Genomic DNA, 20,983 nt, shown 5'->3' with positions numbered 1-20,983 from the left:
AGGAATGGAGGGAAAAGGAGGGTGGGTGGATGAGTCGGTGGATGGGTTGATGGGTGGACGGATGGATGGATGGATACATGCTATGACTTGGAGCTGTTGGGAGGCACGCTGCTGGCTGAAAGAGGTCACTGAAAGCCCCGTGTGTGCCACAGGCAGCCTGTGATGTGTTCTGCGTGGGAGATGACGTCAACATTGAGAAGGCAAACAACTCCCTCATCAGCAATGACCGCAGTTGGAAGAGGAACAAGTTCCGCCTCACCTACATGGCCGAAGCTCCAGAACTCACACAAGGTACCTCCCACCACGCACCTGGGGAGACGTTCCTGACAGCGGGGGGAAAGGAAGACAGGAGTTCTCACGTCCGAAAGGTCCTTAGAGAAGGTGGGCTTCACTGCTTTGGTCTCCCTTAGTTCAGTCCTCCCGGTAAAGAGAGGGTCAGGAGAAGCTGGAGACCTTTTACTGACAGCTGTTTAACTCCATCACAGGAAGACCGTTGTTCTTCTCCCCCCAGGTCTATCCAGTGTCCACAAAAAGCGGGTCTCAGCCGCTCGACTCCTCAGCCGTCAAAACCTTCAGAGTCCTAAATCCAGGTAGGAACACCTTGGCCCCTTTGGGTTCCCCACCTGTGCCCCAGATGCCACCCACAACAAGGAAGGAGGACTCCGAGGACTGGCTTCCTATTACCATTCTAAGGGTCCTCGAGACCCCCTTGCCACTAGCATCTTGGTTTCCTGCTTTCCCTTTGCCAAGCTCCAACCTGCAGGGGTGAAAAAAGTAAATGGTGACGATCCTTGTGGAAAGGGGAAAGAGAGAGGTTTTTTGAGGAATTTTTAATAGAGACCACGCCCTTTTCAGACTACTAATGTTCATTGTAATGTGCATCTTAGTCAGAAATCACTTAGTCCCGACATCTCCCTGTGGGTAATTCTTCTCTGCTGTCCTGAGAAATGCCTGCTCAGTCTCTGTTTAAATTCCTCTGGGATGACGGGAGGTTTATTAACCTGTAAAACAGCCCCGTCTGTGTTTTGAGGTCCTGATTGTTAGAAAGTAGCTTCCTATTCCTTATAACCAGGGCAAATGTTCCTAGCACTTCATTTTGATCCTAAATTGCACTCCCCAGTGACACCCAAAACAGAGTCAGTTCTTCCAAATGAGAGAGCTGCCAATAGCCAAGGACAGTGACCAAGCTCCCCCTGGTCCTCATTCCTTCCAACTGTTCTTCCTGAGACCTGGTTTCCCAAACCTTTTGCTTTAGTAAAAAGACACACTCTGGGGCTTCCCTGGTGGCGCAGTGGCTGAGAGTCCGCCTGCCGATGCAGGGGACGCGGGTTCGTGCCCCGGTCCGGGAAGATCCCACATGCCGCGGAGCGGCTGGGCCCGTGAGCCATGGCCGCTGAGCCTGCGCGTCCGGAGCCTGTGCTCTGCAACGGGAGAGGCCACAACAGTGAGAGGCCCGCGTACTGCAAAAAAAAAAAAAAAAAAAAAAAGGCTGGAAATGTCATTCCCAGCCCTGGTCACAGTGCAGTGAGGTCCTGTGATCACTACCAAGTGCACTAAGGCTATTATTACCATCCCCGATCTGGATAGGATGCTCTAATGCCGCCCAGGATTGCAGGTGTTGTCCTAACAGCCATGCTGCTCTCCCATTAAGCTTACGTCCTTGCTGCTCGTGGACTTGAAGTCTTTTCAGAATGATCAGGCCAGGTCTCTGCGTCCCTCTACTTGTATAAGTAAATTTTTTGGCAGTAAAGAAAGTCTTTGCATTGATCCCTGTTGAATGGAATCTTTTTCACTTTGCAGTTTGGGCCCATGAAGATCTTTTGAGATCTTGATTCTTTGCCTGGCCCAGTACAAAGGGTGGGCTCTCCAGCTGGACGGCCATGGGTTCTGACCCCAGTGCTGCCACATGTCAGCTGTGTGACCTTGGGCAAGTCCCTTGGGTCTTCTGAACCCCTGTCTCCTCACCTAAAATGAGATCGATGGCTATAAAGATGGCCAGTGTTTATCTAGTACTTTCTGTGTTCCAAGCACTGTTTTGAGTCCTCTCTGTGCAGGATCTCCCAGAGTTCTGACCAGCCCAGGAAGTAAGTACTAGTATCATCCACGTTTTAAATATGAAAAATGACAATTAGAAAATGCAAGTGACCTTTCAAGGCCACACAGGCTCAGTTCTCTGACTCCAAGGTCAAAATGCCAAATGGCTATACCTATGGCCTCACCAGCACCACAAGGCTGCTGTGAGTATTAGAAGCAACACACACAAAGCAACTAGCGTATCCCTCATTCCCGTTACTATTCCTTACCCGTCCCAGCTTCATACACCTGCAAATTTAGTATGTGTGCTTTCTACGTGCACTTAAAACCTTTTTTTAAAATTGAAGTATAGTTGATTTACACTGTTGTGTTAATTTCTGCTGTACAGCAAAGTGATTCAGTTATACATATACATACATTCTTTTTTTTAATATTCTTTTCCATTGTGGTTTATCATAGGATATCGAATATAATTCCCTGTGCTATACAGTAGGACCTTATTGTTTATCCATTCTATATATAAAAGCTTATGTCTGCCAAACCCAACCTCCCACTCCATCCCTCCCCCACCCCCCTTCCCCTTGGCAACCACAAGTCTGTTTCTCTGTGCCTGGACGTAAAACTTTTGATAAAGTGGTCAACAGGATGGAGCCCCAGGGCTCTCATGTCCTCTCCCAGATCCTCAAACACTAAAGAAATGGATTGGGAAATTAATCCATTTGAATAATTAGTTAAATGCAATATTCAGAGCATACTGATCTCTGATACAGAAAGGGACTCATTTGAAATACGCATCCTATTCCCCATTTCCATCCTGTGGAAAAGTACAACTTCAGTAGCATTGGAAGAGAAGGGACTAAGAATCTACTGGAAATTTCTTTCAGTGACAAACCGTGAAAGCCTAGATCACAAAAATTACTCCCCAAACCACAGTACATAAAAAGCAAGGTAATTTGCAAATGTTTTGATGCTGAGTTGGACTGAAGTCCCAGAATAACCCCCAATCCACCTCTGGAAAGGACAGTTAACTCTGAGTGACTTACAAGAAGACATTTCAACAAGGTTAAGAACCAGAAGACAGTATTAACATCAGTTATGGATTAGCTCAAAAAGGACCAAATGGTGTCTAGGCGTTTAACTCTTTAAAAGCACGCTCCGTAGCACTACCTATTTTCAGGCTTACTACCATTTCCAGCTTTATACAGTTGTTGTTTTGTTTTTGTTTTTGTTTTTAAGAATAACTGAGCAAAAAAGCATGACTCTCCTGTTTTCCCCTGCCCAAGGCCAAAATCGAGCTGTTTGAGCCAGGAGACCATAGCAAGATATCATGTATCACACACCCACCACTCCCACCCCCAACAAGAGACCCTTAATTGCGAGCAAAGTGCTTAAGAGGAAATAAGCCACCTTTTGAAGGTGATCCTTGCAAGTTTAAAGGGAAAAGTGACTGCAGTTACTGCCTGGCCAGGAAATAAGTTTTCTACATACGGCAATTAGCAAACAATACAGAAAAGAGTATAATGGAGCACTAACGGGTGGGGCGTGGATCATAGGTCCTAGAAGTCGGAAGGAGGAGGGGAAACGCCTGGTAGGCTTTAGATAGGCTAGTGAGTAGAGGGGGGACATCTAGGAAGAGAGAATAGGAGCAAAGATGCTGAAGGGGCCCTGAGAGCTGGGGTATCTCAGAGAAAGATGGGACATTATAACGGAGAGTTCTTGATGGGAGAACTCTTAATTCCCAGCTACCCTCTGATAAAATTGCTTCTCTCCAGCCTTCACCATCTCAACAGAAGACATCAACATCTGGCTTAAGCCCAAGACTTAAGCATCCTCCCTGCCGCCTCGCTTTCCCTCCCACCATCCATCCAACTCTCAGCTGGTCCTGTGGGTCTTGTGTTTCAACTACATCTCAGATCTGCAACCACCACCTTAAAGCAAGGCCACGATCGTCTGTGATCTGAGTGCCTGCCATAGATACCTAACTTGTCTCCCTGTTTCTTGACATTTCTCTCAAAGATCCATTTTCCAAATAGCAGGCAGACTGATCTTTTAAGAACGTAAACGGAAGCCTGTCCATCCACAGCGTCACATCCTCCAATAGCTTCCCACTGGACTTAGGAAACCTTCAAACTCCTTTGCCATGACAGGTCATGACAAGACCCTCATGATCTGGCCTCTGCCTAGCTCTCTGATCTCCTCTGTACCACCCACCCCTGTGTTGACCCCTCTTCCAAACACTCCAGTCTTCTTTCCCTTCCTCCAATGTGCCACACTTTTTCCAACCTCAGGGCCTTTGTACATGCTGCTTCCCCTTTCGGGAACACTCTTCCCCCAGATCTTTGCATGTCCGTTCCTTCTCATTCTTCAGATCTCTGCTTAAATGTCAAATCACCAGAGAGGCCTCCTTGACCACACTTATCTGCCAGGCACTTAGCCCACTGCCCCCACCCATCAGCCTCCACCCATCCTCATCCCCAGCCCCATCTGAGATCTTTTTAAGTTACCTCTCAATGAGAATCAGACCCTTTGTTATCTTTAGCCATCCCTTTCTCACCAGTGCCTAGAACAGTGCCTGACACTCAATACAGATTTGTTGAAGGTATGAACCTTATTCACTCAAACTGCTCACAACAGACACTGTTTCCTCTTTTCCTTGAAGAATGAACATGAGCTAATTTTTTTTTCCATTTAATGCTGGACGTTAGCAGACTGTTCTTTCATCTGCGAACCTGTCATTGAACCATTGCCAAGTGTGTGTGTGAGTGTGTGTGTGTGTGTGTGTGTGTGTTATGCTCCTGTAGGTGAATATAAATACATCACAGGCAGGGGATACTCTGGGGGAAAGGGCTCAAATGGCTCTGCCTTCCCAATGTTGCCCTTTTTCCCTCCCCTAAAACTTTGCAATGGCCCGTATGTGTCCCAAGCTTTTTTTTTTTTTTTTTTTTTTAAGGCTTAGAAAATCCTATACTTAGAAACCCCCAGCAGAACTGAGATGTAGGACAATTAGTCTCCAGGCTACTGCTACCCACTGGGGGATCAGCTTCCTGTAAAGCTTCAAGGACCAGCCCACTGCCCACCACATGGTCCTAGGGCCATGCAGCCATTCACTGCCAGGATTCTCCACATGCCATGCCTTGGTCAGCGGCTTGCAAAGTGTCCGTGGTCAAATTCCCAGCAGAGCCGGGGCCCACCTTGTGGCCCACCTGCCAGCTCCATTCCCATCCCTGCCTCTTATCCGCCAGACCACCTTCGGCCACGGTCAAGAGGACTTCAGGGAAATGGCTGTGCGTGTGAGCCAGCTCAGCGAGTTCGGGTCCTCCGCATTGCTATTTTGTACTGGCCAAAGGAACAGAGGCAAATAGACTTCTGAAAGAAATCATGATGATCTGGGAGAAAGTAGGAACTGATCTGTGGGCCTTTCAAAGGCTTCCCCTGGTAGGCGCTGGAGGCTCCCAAATTAGCAACCCCACAGCGCCCTCTGCTGGTTGTCAGCCTCTGCCGATCCCCTTCCTGGAGCTGGCAGGGCGTGATGATTGATGCCTTGCTCTCCAGGAACCAAAAAATTGGTATGAGCTCAGAACAGAATCAGTCGCGCAAGCGCATTTAATGGGTAAGATCAGTGCCCCAGAGAGAACAAAATCTTCCCCGGGGAAGGAGAGTGGTACCCCACACCCCACCACCATCATTCACAATTTCAGTTACCAAGTTCCCCCCCCCCCCCCCCCCCCGCCCATACTAAGGACAGGGGTGCCATGCAAAATATGCCAGCACAACTATTTTTAATAATGGCGGCTATTTGCAGCACAAAAGGGCCCTTGGCTGTGCCAAAAACTCCTTTAAATAGCGAGTCCCATTGGTCTATTCAAGTGCTGATTTACATACCGCGGAGAATGTAGAAACTTCACGTTGAATATCAAGTGTCTCTGTCAACCAAAAACCAGTTGGCAAGGAAGAAAACAGCGGATCTGAAAATGCGAATGTTAACTCAAAGAATACAAAAACGATTTGATTTACCAAAGCGCGGTCATCCATCCCAGAGTTTTCAGGTATAAAAATATGGTATATCTGTACTAAAACTTTAAAGAGGACCAGAATAATCCTAGTCTGAGAATTCATTCTTAGCACAGAGCTCCTGCACTTGAAATCCAAAAATCAAAAGAAACGGCATGACCTGGCAGGCATCAACGAGTTTCTCTCTGGGTTTTCTCCTTAGTTCCGTAAATTTTATAATACCATGGGGTTTGTGCACAATGAGAACCTGAGTTTAAGGCCAAGTTCTTTTCCCTTTTCCATGACGAGATGAGGACCCTGGGTGCAAAAGCGGGTGGAGCTTGGGATTTCTAGGAGAGATGGAATTTCACAGAACGGGGACATCATTGCCTGTGGCTCCAATGGGCTAGTGGTTCCTGGCAGAACTCTGATTGGTACAGAGAACAGAGCCTATTCCAGTAGCTGGTTAATCCTGAGGGTCTGAGGTTCCCACAAACAACAAATGTTTTTTGAACACCTACTATGTGCCATGCACTGTCCTAAGTGCCAGAATAGAACAGTGGGGAAAAAAAAACAGACAAATTCCTTGCCCTCTAGAGTTTACATTGTCCTGGGGGCCAGGGGGCAGGCAGAGGGGACAGACCACAAAGCATGTAAAGGAGTAAACTCTGCTGGAGGTCAGTTGATGGTAAGTGCTATGGAGGAAAGAAAAGCAGGGGCAGGGAGCCAGGAAAGCAAAGATGTCTGGGAACTGAACCCTGGGGTGCTCCAGTTAGGGGAGAGGAGAAGGAACTGGCAAAGGAGACTGAAGAGGAGCAGCCAGAGAGAAGATCAGGAGAGCCTGGGATGCTCAAGAGAAGGGTATTGAGGAGGAGGAAGTGGGCAGCTGCGTCCAGTGCTGGTCAGATATGACCACGGTGAGCGCTGGGAGCTGGCGCTCGGATTTGCCACGAGGAGCCCGTGGGTGACCTTGCTGAAAGCCGCGGCGTGCAGTGATGGGGCCAGGAGTCTGATTGGCCTGAGCCCCAAAGACAATGGAAGGAGGGGAATTGCAGCCACAAGGACAGACAAAGGAGCCGAGGAGGTGGGCAGAAGCTGGTGGCCCTCATCCCACTGTTCCCCTGCTCTACCCTCCAGCCGATCAACCATCTTCGTGCGTCTCCACACCAACGGGAATCAGGAGCTGCAGTACCAGCCTGGGGACCACCTGGGCGTCTTCCCTGGCAACCACGAGGACCTCGTGAATGCCCTGATCGAGCGGCTGGAGGACGCACCCCCGGTCAACCAGCTGGTGAAGGTGGAGCTGCTAGAGGAGCGAAACACAGCTTTGGGTAACTATGGCTGGGCTACACCCAAGGGTGCTTCCCTTCTCCAGGGAGTCCCAAAGGCAGTGGGTATCTGGGGAAGAGGAGACTTGTCTTCTCAATCACCATTCCAGGTAGGAGAGTGGGTCTGTGTCACCCCCAGCTTACGAGACTGAAGTCTCCTCCTTTCTCATGGTTAAATAACCTTGGCCCAACTGGCTAAGCAAATGAATGTCCATGAAGCCAGGACGTTGTGGTTCATCTTCGAGCCAAAGGGGCTTCTACCTTCCTTCATCAGCTGGACACTGATCTTAGCAGAGGCTACTCGTCTAACTTCCTTCATCACCCCTGCCTCACTGCCACCAAGTAAAGAGCAACTGGAGTCCGCCCATGCCTCCTCTTAGGATCCAAAGGCACCCTATGGAGCTCTGTGGTCCATTGGGATTGAACCATATTTCTGACCAAATTAGATCAAGTCCCAACCTGTTTCAGGGACCATCCTTGACATTCCTGTTAAATAACTTTCCAAGGTAAATGGGTCTCCGTGCTTCATCTCGGTAGCCGCAGGTGAGCTCAGAACTCAGGTACAAGGAATTGCAGTGACCATACATGGTAGCCCGGGCTACAGTGACACATCCCCTCTGCAAGGGAGCTAGGACACAAAGTCAGGGCAGAATGTGAAAACAGTTTGTAGCCAACGCCTTATTGAAAATCCCTTAGGAAGGTACCACTTTAGAGAGACATACCTTCTCTTAATAAATCCAACCCAGACAGTTCTTTCTCCATGTTGGAACAGTACTTTTGATCTTGAAGTAGAGGCTTGTGTGTAGGGGCTGTACTGGAGTAAAGTAAATAGAAGCAGTATTGCATAGTAGTTAAAACATGGTCTGGAGCAATACTGTCTGACTTTATGCATTTGTGCTGTGTGACCTTGGGCAAATTCCTTAACCTTTCTGTGCTTCCATTTTTCTCAACTGCAAAATGGAGATAATAATAGCACCCACCACATAGGATTGTGATGAGGATTAAATGAGTTAATAATATCGACTGATTTTGGACAAGCTCCTTGCATACAGGAGGTGATCACAGGGTCCCCAGGACCCTGGGTATAGATGAGGGACGTGGGAGGTGGACAGCCGAGGGGTTGCTTGGCTCTGGGGCAGTCCGGCTCTCCAGACCCCATCCTCAGTCCCAGAAGCAGGTCTGGCCTCCCTAACTTGGACCTAAGCCCTCGGAGCCCAGACTCTCCTCCCCGACCCGTCTCTCACCTTCTCTGTGCCTCCACAGGGGTTATCAGTAACTGGACCGATGAGCATCGCCTCCCACCCTGCACCATCTTCCAGGCCTTCAAGTACTACTTGGATATCACCACGCCTCCAACGCCACTGCAGCTGCAGCAGTTTGCCTCTCTGGCCACCAGTGAGAAAGAGAAGCAGCGTCTGCTGGTCCTCAGCAAGGTGGGTCCCTGGCCACATACATACAACCTTACCTCCTCCTCGTTGGGGAATTGTATAGTTATTGCAACAGTTGTCCAGCAGATGGCAGTCTTGAGCGAGGGCTGCCATAGTCTAGTTTGCAGGTCACCACACTGGCTAGTCCATTTTGGCTAATCTTGCCCATCTCCCTTCCTTCTAACTAAGGTCTAGCAGAACGAGAGAGCGACCCCGTTGAATCTCAGAGTTCTCTGGCTACAGTCGAAATTGCTGTTCTAACTCTTTTTCCTCCTGCCTTTGGAACCCTTGAGCCTCCATTAGTTCCATCAGAGTCCATGCTTAGAAGAAAAAGAACTTGAGAGAATCCCCCAGTGCCCTGTTTTAAAAATCAGCTTTTCACTGCTGAAGAGCTATAGGTATGACTTCAAGATAGAAGAGGCCTCTGATGGTAAGGTAAACCCAAAAGCACAGCTTCTACCGCCCTCGCTTAGACACAAAGCTGCAAAAACAATCCTAGTTGGGGGGCTTCCCTGGTGGTGCAGTGGTTGAGAGTCCGCCTGCCGATGCAGGGGACACAGGTTCGTGCCCCGGTCCGGGAGGATCCCACATGCCGCGGAGCGGCTGCGTCCGTGAGCCATGGCCGCTGAGCCTGCGCGTCCGGAGCCTGTGCTCCGCAACGGGAGAGGCCACAGCAGTGAGAGGCCCGCGTACCGCAAAAAAAAAAAAAAAAAAAAAAAAATCCTAGCTGGGAGGACCACTCAGATTTCTCCCAGTGGGACTCCTCCCCAGTAAGCAAGCCACCAGAAAATGATGGTTTCGCTTTCTTCTGCTGTGCAGGAGAGGGCATCAAATGGTGGCACAGGAAGTGCTGTTTTTAATTCAGGGAGTGCATCTTACTTAGAAATATGAAAATAAGCACCAGAAAAAAACACAAAAGAACGGTACGTGGTTACCTCTAGGGAGTTGGAGACCATTATCTTTAATCGTAAATTTTGAAGAGTTATTTAACTTTTTAAACTCTGTACACACATAACTTTGATTTAAAATTTTAAGTAATGGAAGGGGGATAATCTGAAGAGGGAACAGAGCTTGCGCTCTTTGCACAGGATTATTTAAAGTAAAATTTGATGTAGCTGTATGTATTAATCCGCTTCTTCCAAAAAGCGCAAACTCCATTAAAAGAGCGGGGATTTTTTTTTTATTAGGGGAAACACCTGAGTGAGAGAAAATGGAAACAGAGTCAGATAAGACTGAGAGAACCATCAGACCTCAAAACAAGCCTGACCCCAAGTGAAGGAGAGGGCAGAAAGTTTGAATGGAAGCGTGTAGGATCAGATCCGTGTCAGTTTTCAGGGGATGTCAGTTTCAGTGAGCAGCTGCTGGGGCTTTTGGTCAATTGAGCCCCAGCAGCTGGAAGTCAATGAGGCTGGGGGTCTGGAAAGCACGTTCTCCAGAATGCCATACCCTATGAGTAGAGCAAGGATGGGTTTTAGGAACATGGGGAAAAGCTCGGTTATACAATGCACTGGTAATAGGCTTTACCCCTCCTTAAAATCTGAGCCTCCTATAAGCTAAGGGCAGCTTCTAAGACGTAGGAAAAATAACTCCAGAGCCCCAGAGAGTTCCTGTGCTCCCTAGTAACACCTGGGCTTTGCTGTCAACATGCCCCTGAACATGGTCCTCCACACCCCAACCTGTTCCTTCGGGGCTGCCTTTTACCATCTTGAGTGTGACCCATACGCTCCGAGGATACACCTCCAGCCTTACAGACCCACGAACCACACGCCTGCAAGTCATGACTCCCTCCACAGGGCATTTCTCTTGACCTTCGCAAATGGCAGGAGAGTCTAATACTAGAACCACAGATTCTGGAGCCAGACTGCCTAGAACAGGGGTCGGCAAACTTTTTCTGCAGAAGGCCAGGTAGTTAATATTTTAGGCTCATGCTCTATGTGTCTCTGTTGCAACCATTCAACTCTGCCATTGTAGCACGACAGCATAGACAATCCATAAATGAGTGGGCGTGGCTGGGTTCCAATCAAACTTTATTTGTGGACACCAAAATTTGAATTTCATGTCATAGCCTAGGGTCATGAAATAGTATTGTTCTTTTGATTCCCCCCTCGTACCCCCAACCATTTAAACATGTAAAAACAACTCTTAGCTCACGGGCCACACGAGCAGGTGGTGAGCCAGATCTGGTTTTCGGGCTGAAGTCTGCCACCACCTTGTAGCCATTGGACCTCTACATCCCTCAGTTTCCTCATCAATAAAATAGGGCTAACAGTCAGACTTATAAGGTCCTTGCAAAAATGAAAACCTGGCCCAGAGTAATTCCTAGGCACGAGTTAACTGTTATTATTTGTTAATTTGCCTTCTTCCCTGGACCTCCTCAAGCGTTCCTTGGAAGTTTGCTCCAGGGTCTGGCTGCGAGTTCTTTTCTGCCCCTCTCCTTGGTGCAGGGCTTGCAGGAGTACGAGGAATGGAAATGGGGCAGGAACCCGAACATCGTGGAGGTGCTGGAGGAGTTCCCATCCATCCAGATGCCCGCCACCCTGCTCCTGACCCAGCTGTCGCTGCTGCAACCTCGCTACTATTCCATCAGCTCCTCCCCGGACATGTACCCCGACGAGGTGCACCTCACCGTGGCCGTTGTCTCCTACCGCACCCGAGGTGGGCAGAGGCGCTGGGAGAGCCCCCGGGTCTGCGTTTCCCTGCCTCCAGGGGCCTCTGCACACCTGCCTAAGCTTCTGCCATGTCCCAAATCCTGGGGAGGTGACCCACCCCCCAAGACCAGGAAACTTGGAAAAGAAGTAGAGCAGCAAACCGTCCCCTTAGGCAGAGCCAGCTCTGTGCAGAATTAGGGAGGAAATGAGATGTGCGTTTGGAGGCTCTCCAAAAGCCTGAGACCTCCTTCTACTCCCTTCCTCCCCTCATACCCCCAACGCAGCAGCTAGAACAAGCCACCACCACCCCTTCCCTCCGAGGGGGGAGCCCTCTGCTGCCTGAGGTCCAGCTGGCTGTAGGTCAGCCGGATAACCTGACCTCTGCACCCGTGTTTTCCTCCTTGGTTATAGCAATTAAAATGCATGGTGCCTGGGTATTCCCAGGCCATCCAGTGGCTAGGACTTGGTGCTCTCACTGCTGGGGCCCGGGTTCAATACCTGATTGGGGAACTAAGATCCTGCAAGCTGTGCAGTGTGGCCAAAAAAACACACAAACAACGAAACAAACAAAAAACGCATGGTGCCTGAAAGAGCTCTGAGACTGCGGTCCTGACAGGCCACCGAGAGCACATCGATCAAGGCCCTTTCAGTGGGCACGATTGGAATACCAGCCACCCCTAACCACCAGTTTCACGGCCATGAGCCCACCCCAGCTTTACCATTTCCTCTTCCCCGTCAGAGGAAGGGATCTACACAGGGAACTCCAAGGCAGAAACTTGGTGTCGGAGCTGTGAGCCTTCTGCACTGGAGGATGGGGGGAAGCCGGGGCCGGGGGAGCATGAGGGACAGTAAATGAGCCAGATCACCTCGGTTATCCTGTTAGATGGAGAAGGACCAATTCACCACGGTGTGTGCTCCTCCTGGCTCAACCGGATCCAGGCTGACGAATTGGTACCCTGTTTCGTGAGAGGGTGAGTGGCACATGAAAAGAAGCAGCATCCCAGATCTGCATCCTCATGTCCTGAGATGGGGCGGGTGGACCAGCCTGAAGGGTTCTAGAGAGATGGCTGAGTCCGATGGGATTGAGATCAACGTTCAGCATCGCTCCAAGCTGTTAAGGAAACAGGATCGTGGGGGCAGAGCAACATAGCAGAAGCTAAGCAAGTCCTCTAGTCAAGTTCAGGTCAGTGCATCAGATATTTATCAAGTGCATGTCCTGTGCTAGATGGGGCTACAGTAGACGACCAGGCAAAATGCAGTTTCAGCCTTCATGGAATTTGCAGACTAGTGAAACTTCTATCCACAGTCTGCTGGCCACCCCATGTGTTCCCAGTTTCTTAAGAGACCGGGAAGATTTAATTCCCTTCCCTGTCAACCATCTTCCCCTTCCAAACTCAGTTTTAAAGGATATTTCTGCCCATAGCTAACAATACTGTATTGTGCTCTTTAAAGTGTGTTAAGAGGATCGGTTTCACGTCAAACACATTTTTAATCGGAGACGTATTACGGCCAGAGGTGTTAGTTTGTGTAAAAATCCCCTGGTCGATATGTGTTAAGTGTCCCTACCTCAATCAGTCAATCAAATAAAATAATATAGCTTTAAAAACATAAAAATAAAAAAATAAGGGGTATGTCTGAGCTTAGGCCCACTGTAGTTACCTTCTTTATCAACTGATAACTTCCCTACCTAAACGGTGGGCTTGGCCAGCCATTCTTCTCAGCTGTTAAGGGTAGAATGGTCATGATATGGTCCACGTACCATCAGCATCAGAATCCCGTGGGGTGCTTCAAAAATGCCGAGTCCTGAGCCTAGACTTACTGCGTTGCCCAGGAATCTACACCCTCTTTGAACGTCCCCACATGATTCTTTTATACATTGAAGTTTGCGACTCCCTGATTTGGGAAGATCTCATGGATGGTTAACTCAGTGGTTCTCAACCTGGGGTGATTTTGCCCCCCAGGGGCCCTTGGCAATGTCTGGGGAGATTTTTGGTTGTCACAGCTGGAGGGTGCTCCTGGCAGCTAATAGATAGAGGCCTGGGTACCACTCAGCATCCTGCAATGCACAGGACAGCCCTCATCCCCGAGAGGTATGCTGCCCCCACTGTCAGGAGTGCTGAGGCAGGGAAACTCTGGGTTAAATCAACCCCACCCCCATTGTGGCTTAGCTCAGCAATGGGGATAGTTGGGAAATGGAGTGATAGCCAGACCCTGAGGACCCAGATTAATGGGACCTCCCACCCTGATAAGGGCCGCCTGACCCCAGCTGAAGAGCTTTAAGCCCCGTTGTAGTGCTACCCAAGACGGCCATCTGGTTTACCTGAGACCCAATAGTTCTTGATCAGATTTGAGCTCAGCAAGGCTTCTGACTCTCTCTTCCTTGTCCAGAGCGCCCAGCTTCCACCTGCCCCGAAATCCCCAAGTGCCCTGTATCCTGGTCGGCCCGGGCACAGGCATTGCCCCTTTCCGAAGCTTCTGGCAGCAACGGCAATTCGATATCCAGCACAAAGGTGAGTCATGGTCTAGCAGGCACACGGTTTCTACCCCCTGGACCTGGGGAGGCCCGCCTGTGTCCCAGCATCCCGGAGGCATGGTGATGTTTTCTCTGCTTTGTGTCACTACCCGGGGACGGAGGGGGAGCATAGTAGTGACCAGACCCATGGGTGAAGTTTACAGTGTAATTCAAAGGACCTGTCCAAACAAATCGTCCACACAGCTTGTTCCAAGGCCCGAATTCCATCCCCAGAAGACATTTCTTGGACTGTTAAGATAAGACCCCCATCTTAAAATGTAAGCAGCCCTAGAAGGGGTAAGCGTTAAGCCTTATCCAATGGCTGTGTGTTCACGGGATGGTTCCAAAGACTGTCATTCAGGAGCAGGGTTTGCTGTGTGAGAAACATAACAGATCAGCTTTGGGAGGAGAGAGAGAAAGAAACCCACATTTCTGACATGCATTTAACAGGGATTTACTGAGCATCTCATGAATGCCAAACACTATTGTAGGCACTAGAGGCGCAGCAATGAACAAGACAGAGAAACAACTTAAAAATAACTTGCTCCGGTGGAACTGTCATTCTAGTGGAGTAGCTAACATTTACAAAGTACAGTTGACCCTTGAACGACATGGGTTTGAACTGCATGGTCCACTTATACGCAAGCTTTTTTCATTAAATACATATGTATAGTACTACACCATCCGAGGCTGGTTGAGAATCCGCGGATGTGGAACCTTGGTTACAGAGGAATCGCGGATACAGGGGGCCAACTATATAGGACTCGAGCATCAGTGGATTTGGGTATCCAGGGCGGGTCCTGGAACTGATGCCCTAGGATACCGAGGGACAACTGTATTCACTGTGTACCAGGCACAGGTCTAATGTTTTCCATTTTCTTCTTACAATAACCCTATGAGGTTAGACGCTATTATTATTTCCATTTTGTACTTGGGGACACGGAGACATAGAAGTTATGCAAGTTCCTCAGCGTCACACAGAAGCTGGAATCTGAATCCAGGCAGTCTAGTTTCAGAGTTTGGGGGTTTAGCAGTACCCAGTGGTGGGGGCTTTCCCAGAGGAAAGACTGAGACCCAGAGAAGAGAGGTCTGCTGAAGTCTGAACACACTTCACCTACTCCCCTCAGCGTGTGCGCATGTGCGTGTGTGTGTGTGCGAGTACCTATACCGCCTGCCCCAGGGTCCGGGCACCTCTACCCCTGTAGCACGTGCTAAGGTTCTGAGCACCCCTGGCACCACCAGCCACCCCCGAAATCAGGCGTCAGAGCTGTCGGTGACAGGAGGTCTTCCCGGTCCCCAGGAATGAGTCCCTGCCCCATGGTCCTGGTCTTCGGGTGCCGGCAGTCCAAGATAGACCACATCTACAGGGAGGAGACCCTACAGGCCAAGAGCAAGGGGGTCTTCAGAGAACTGTACACAGCCTACTCCCGGGAGCCAGACAAACCAAAGGTAACCCCCAGCCTGTTCATGGTCCCCCCACCCCAGCCCAGCACACACACGCGCTCGTCCACCCATGCAAATCCCGTTCCCAGAAACCCCTCACCCTTTCTGCATTCTCCTCCGTGACATTGCTCTGAACTTCAGGAAGCCTGGAGCCTAAACATTTGACTTAAGATATTGAACAGCCCACGTTCTATGATGCCACTTCCATGAAATAGCCACAACAGCCAACTCCATGGAGACAGAAGAGCTGAGGCATGGTTGCCAGGGGCTGTGGGAAGGGGGATGGGGAGGGTACAGGGTTCCTTCTGGGGGTGATGAAGAGGTGCTGGAACCAGGTAGAGGGGATGGTTGCACGGCACCGTGGATGTGCTTGGTGCCACTGTGCTGTATTATACACTTGAAAACACGCATCTGTTTTATGTTATGTGTGTTTTATCACAATAGAAAGGATTTTAAAAATTAAACAGGGAATTCCCTGGCGGTTCAGTGGTTAGGACTCCGCACTACCATTGCCGAGGGCCCAGGTTCAATCCCTGGTCGGGGAACTAAGATCCCACAAGGCATGTAGGGCAGCCAAAAAAAAAAAAAAAAATTAAACAGCCCATGAGAGGCACTCCAAGTCAGAATGGACACAGGCCGCAGGACTGGAGCATGCCCCTGCTGGATCTTGGGGTTCTCAACTGGACCCCCAGGGGTGTCCCAGGAAAGGAGCCAGGATAGCAGGGAGGGGGGCACTCAGAGGGTCTGGGCAGCAGCCACGTGACCTCTGGCATGGAAGTTCATCAGTGTTTCGGTAGCAGGTACAGCTGTTGAACGTACCAGCTGAATGTCGGGCTCGCCGGGGGGAAGCTTCCTGGACAAACCAGACGAATTCCCTGGAGGCTGCACTGTACACTCCTTGTGTCCACCTGACATTCTCTTAGCCCCCCTGTTATTCCAGCAATTCCTGCAGCAGCTGGCTTGGCCCAGGTGTAACCTGACAGCCCCTTCCTGACCCCCCATTTCTTGCTGTCTGTCCTGGGGCTTCTCTGGCACCCCGGCATAGGACGCCTGCAGTACCAGCCCCGCACCTAGAAGTGTGTGGGAGTTAACACCCCCTGGGTGACCACAGGCCATCGAAGAGAGGAGCGGGGAGACGATGCCCCCCTCTACGCCCCTCCAGGGGATGGCTCTGGGGGGCGTGCTGCATGATTCCAAAGAGGGTTCTCAGCAGCGGTGAGCTCCAGAGTGGGGAGCAGCTCGTCACACCCTCAGATCGGCTTTCCCTCCTCTCCTGCTTCACTCTTCCCAGTGCCCTGCGTCACTGCACAAAACATAGACCTGCACACGAGCCCCTGTGTCTGACTCGGCTCCTGGGGTAGTGGGGCCCGGGAGGGAGCTACACAGGATTGTCCTGCAGCCCAGCTCCTTCTCACTGGTCCCCCTTCTCCCTGCAGAAGTACGTGCAGGACATCCTACAGGAGCAGCTGGCAGAACCCGTGTACCGAGCCCTGAAGGAGCAAGGGGGCCACATTTACGTCTGCGGGGACGTCACCATGGCGGCCGATGTCCTCAAAGCCATGCAGCGCATCATGACCCAGCAGGGGAAGCTCTCGGTGGAGGACGCCGGCATGTTCATCAGCAGGCTGAGGGTGAGTGATGGGCCAGCTCTGGGATTCCTTTTCTGGCATCCAGCTTCCTGTCTCCTCTTCCTCACCCTTCCTGTCTCAATGACTAGGGGACCCATGATGACATTCCTGCTCCCATTTTCCCATTTATGACTGGGGGTAGAGGATACAGGTGGTCCCAAACCATAGTTGAGAGAGAAGGAAGGATGGTGGGACATGCAGGTGTGTGTATTAAATATGGTAGGGAGCTATGATGTGTGAAAATAACAGGTGGGTGGACCACTGGGTAGCTAGATGGAAACCATCCTAACCCAACTTTTCCCGTCCCCAGAAACAAGCTGCAGCACTGCTCTGGGCAGTTGTGCACGTTGGGCACTGCACAAAAAGGTTTGTCCAAGGTGGGCAAGTGGGGGATGAAAGCCACCCCATGCTTGGCTTCCCAAGCAGTGCACCTTGGGAGGAGGGTTGCCTTTTCCTAATTTGCACAAAGGCCAGTAGCAGCCCAGTAAGCAAAGTCCTAACCGTGGCCAACTGCCCCAAATAGAATAAACTGAGTCCCAGGCCTCCGCAGAGCTCCAGGGGTGATCCCGTTCTTCTCCCTGCTTCCCTAAATGAGCAGCAATCAAACATGTTTGCAGAAGAAGCCCTTGCTCTAATTCTGATAATAAACACTACTAGGTTAAAAACAACAACAACAACTTTCTGGTAGAAATGCCAGAGCTCCAAGGAGAGCTGCAGAGCCCTCACCGCTCTGTCTCTTTGGTATGAGTCTTGAGAGACGCTCTCATAGATTCTGCAAAACTCTACAGAATGAGGTTGAAAACCACCCCAACTTAAAATGAATCCACTCTACAGATGGGCAACTTTCTTCAAAACCTTTGGGACCAAGGATGCCAGAACTTAACTCTGCTGCATGCGTGTTCCCCAACCACTGCCTCTCCTCAGCAGGGAGGTGCCTTTTCCCCTTGTTTAAGGCTCAGCGACACTGCCCTCTGGGATAGTCTTAATGCCCATCCCTCAGTCCTGCCTCAGGAGCTCCAATGGCTCCAGAAACTCCCAGATGCCACAAGTTCATCATCACTCGTGCTGTTTCTTGAGTTGTCTTTTTTGTTTGTCTGTTTCTGGGAAAGGCTGAGCTAAGATGCTCGCCGTCAGAAGAACTCCTCTGTTCAGAGAAGTCTCCACTTTGCCAACCGTGGTATTCCCTGAGTGCTAAGCGGGCACTGTCTTTTCTCCCATCTCTGCTGGTCTCTACAGGCTGTGATGTTTACACTAAACCCAGCCATGCCCAGATCTGAACTTGCAGGAACAAGGAGGGAGGAAAGGGGGAAATGGAGAAGTTTCCACTGGACCCCCTCAGCTCTTCTATCCTGAGAATACACAAAGCAGCAGCATGGTTCTGGATGGGAACAAAAGTGTTCTTTGCCAACTGGGCTTAGAGGCCCTGTGCCCTAGAGGGCAGAGGGTCTTGCTGAAACAGAGTCTTGGAGACCAAAGGGGTCTCCGGGGGCCCTGCATTACACCTCGTTTCTTTTTTCTTTCTTTCTTTTTCTGGCCGTGCCGCAGGGCTTGCAGGATCTCTTAGTCCCCCAGCCAGGGATTGAACCCAGGGCTACGGCAGTTAAAGCACCGAGTCCTAACCACTGGACCACCAGGGAACTCCCTACACCTCGTTTCTTAAGGAACCGTCTTCTCTAGGAATATTCCATTCCAGGGTATCAACGTGTCTGCCCTTCTCTGTGCCCTTGGCTGGCATTTGAGGTCTGTTTCCTGGTTGTTTCTGTCCCCTAGGATGACAACCGGTACCATGAGGATATTTTCGGGGTCACCCTGCGCACATATGAAGTGACCAACCGCCTTAGATCTGAATCCATTGCCTTCATTGAGGAGAGCAAAAAGGGCACTGATGAGTAAGCTGTCTCCACCCCATGGGCGGGTGGGCAGAGCCCTGACAAGCAGGGATGTCTGATGTCATTGACCATGGCGTTCCCACAGTGGGGTCCCCAGACCAGCAGCATACGCACTTCCTGGGAACGTGTTAGAAATGCAGATTCCCAGGCTGCCCCAGCCCTGATGAATCTGAAGCTCTGGGGTCAGGGCACCGAATGGTTTGTGTTTTTATGACCCCTGGGGGGGATTCTGAGTTCCCCTCAAGTGTGGGGACCCCAGCTTTGGATGTTAACTTCCACCGGGGTGCCCCCAGTTGAGTGATGGCTCTCACCACTGCAACATTTGTATTCCTAGTCACTGTTCCTAGCATTTACACCACCTCCCTCACCCACAGAGCACCGCTAGCATTCTCACTGACACAAATTCCGGTTGATATTAATTTGACAATTCCACTTGTCCTCTAGAAATTGCTGGAAATGGTCTGAGGTACCACAAAACTGGGACTGAGTCTCACTATTTTAACCTTACATTAATGCCATGACATGTCACCCTTGATTGTGATCTCACTCCCCCCATTCTCTGCCACAGAGCACCTCGAAACCACCACCGTGTGCCCCTTAAATTAGGTGGGAATTCAGCTGCTTCGTTTTCAGTAGCCTAGGGCACACACACTCCATTTCTTAAGCATCCCCGTTTTTCTTCGCCTTATGACAACACAGCGGTCTCGGAAACATACTTCGGTGTCCAGCAGGCTGACATTATTGCCTCGACGATCACATCTCGTCCTGGTTTGTCGTGTGGGTGAGCAAGCGGTCACCCCTCTGTCCATTCATTCATTCATTCACTCAAGATGAGCCAGGTCCTGTCCAAGGCACTGGGGCTGACGAGGAAGTGAAAGAGACAAAGCCCAGATCTCACGTGCTTTTCCCTGGGTCTGTGTAAGGAAACAGAGCAGCCTTTGCTTCTCTGGCACTAACTCCCTCCCACTTCTCCTCCTACAGGGTTTTCAGCTCCTAACTGGACCCTCTTGCCCAGGTGGATGGCAGGGTGACCACACCACTGCACTCGGCCAGGATGGCTGCAGGTTTTGTAAGCACGGACACTGCTGAACCTTTCCTTGGGGCCCGCACGTGGCCCCCGCTCTGCCTCTTGTCCTGTCTCACCTCTCAGTGGTTTCCTGGCCCTCTTGGGTTTTCTCCTTGAGTTTTCCTGCTGCAGTGCAATGCCTTCATAATCCGCAGTGGCTCTTACAAAACTGTTTCCCTCTCTCTCTCTTTCTGACAAGGGCAAATCACCGCTGCATGAAACCACTGGAACATGGCTGTGGTTCGTGTTAGGGTGTTTTCTGGGGTTTGCCCTGGAGAGGCTGCAGGGACCAGACGGAGGAGTTTTTTGAGCTAGTCCCTCAGCCGTTCAAATGCCCCTTGTCCTTTTCTATGATGACGTTCTGGTTGTGTATGTGTGAGCGTGTGTTGGGCCTGGGTCTCCCTCCGTCCTCTTGCTCATGCAGGCATGTCGCCTGCGGACCCTCAGTGCCAAGAAATGTGCCCCAGCCCCTACTGGGGCCTCACACATCCATAATTAAGGGTCTGTGCTAGCACGCCTGAAACGCTTGGAAGCATCCTAACTGTCCTGGTTATATAGGGTCAGGGCACGGAGGCGGGGTGTGATGATCAAGGGGGAACTCTCCAATGAAAGGGGAAATCACTGAATTAGATGCATTTAGATGCTGGCCCCAGTTAGCGGAGCCCTTGCTGGGAAATGAACCCATCTGATGGATTGGGCAAACCTGCTCCCCAACCCCACGCACCCCAGGATCAAATCAGGATCGCCTGATTTGGCACTCCCACCCATAAGACCAGAAGTAATGTTGTCCAAGGGAATGAGCTGGAAATAAGAATCTTCCCGTCTTTGCCACCGACTAACTTTGGACAACATCACTTGTCCTTAGTTTCCACTAATTGTAATGTTATGAAGCCAAAAAGTATGAATGGATCAAACTTTAAAGTTGTGTAGATTGAAAACGGTATCAAGGAAGAATATCACTGTTATTTTTTTATTCCCCCAAATGGGGCTTGCTGTTTCACCCCTGGGGATAAAGTAA

The 20,983-nt window shown here is 50.4% G+C and overlaps 1 protein-coding gene across 2 annotated transcripts in view; it reads left to right on the top strand.

Moving 5' to 3' along the window:
* NOS1 (nitric oxide synthase 1) overlaps positions 1 to 18,903 on the top strand; it is a gene marked incomplete at both ends in the record, with an annotated part of 86,438 nt that extends 67,535 nt beyond the window's left edge. For both annotated transcript variants that reach the window (XM_082853251.1, XM_082853250.1), the window contains 10 exons: positions 153 to 291; positions 512 to 590; positions 7,162 to 7,355; positions 8,616 to 8,785; positions 11,224 to 11,434; positions 12,311 to 12,398; positions 13,816 to 13,937; positions 15,240 to 15,388; positions 16,819 to 17,013; positions 18,781 to 18,903. In XM_082853251.1, the coding sequence (XP_082709377.1) occupies positions 153 to 291; positions 512 to 590; positions 7,162 to 7,355; positions 8,616 to 8,785; positions 11,224 to 11,434; positions 12,311 to 12,398; positions 13,816 to 13,937; positions 15,240 to 15,388; positions 16,819 to 17,013; positions 18,781 to 18,903 (1,470 nt within the window). The remainder of the gene's footprint in view (positions 1 to 152; positions 292 to 511; positions 591 to 7,161; positions 7,356 to 8,615; positions 8,786 to 11,223; positions 11,435 to 12,310; positions 12,399 to 13,815; positions 13,938 to 15,239; positions 15,389 to 16,818; positions 17,014 to 18,780) is intronic.
* Between the last annotated feature and the right edge of the window lie 2,080 nt (positions 18,904 to 20,983).

This window comes from Leucopleurus acutus, assembly GCF_964270905.1.
Source record: "Leucopleurus acutus genome assembly, chromosome: 13".
Classification (NCBI taxonomy): Eukaryota; Metazoa; Chordata; class Mammalia; order Artiodactyla; family Delphinidae; genus Leucopleurus; species Leucopleurus acutus.
Note: the sequence above shows the minus strand (reverse complement) of the source record. Positions and strands in the feature narration are given on the sequence as shown.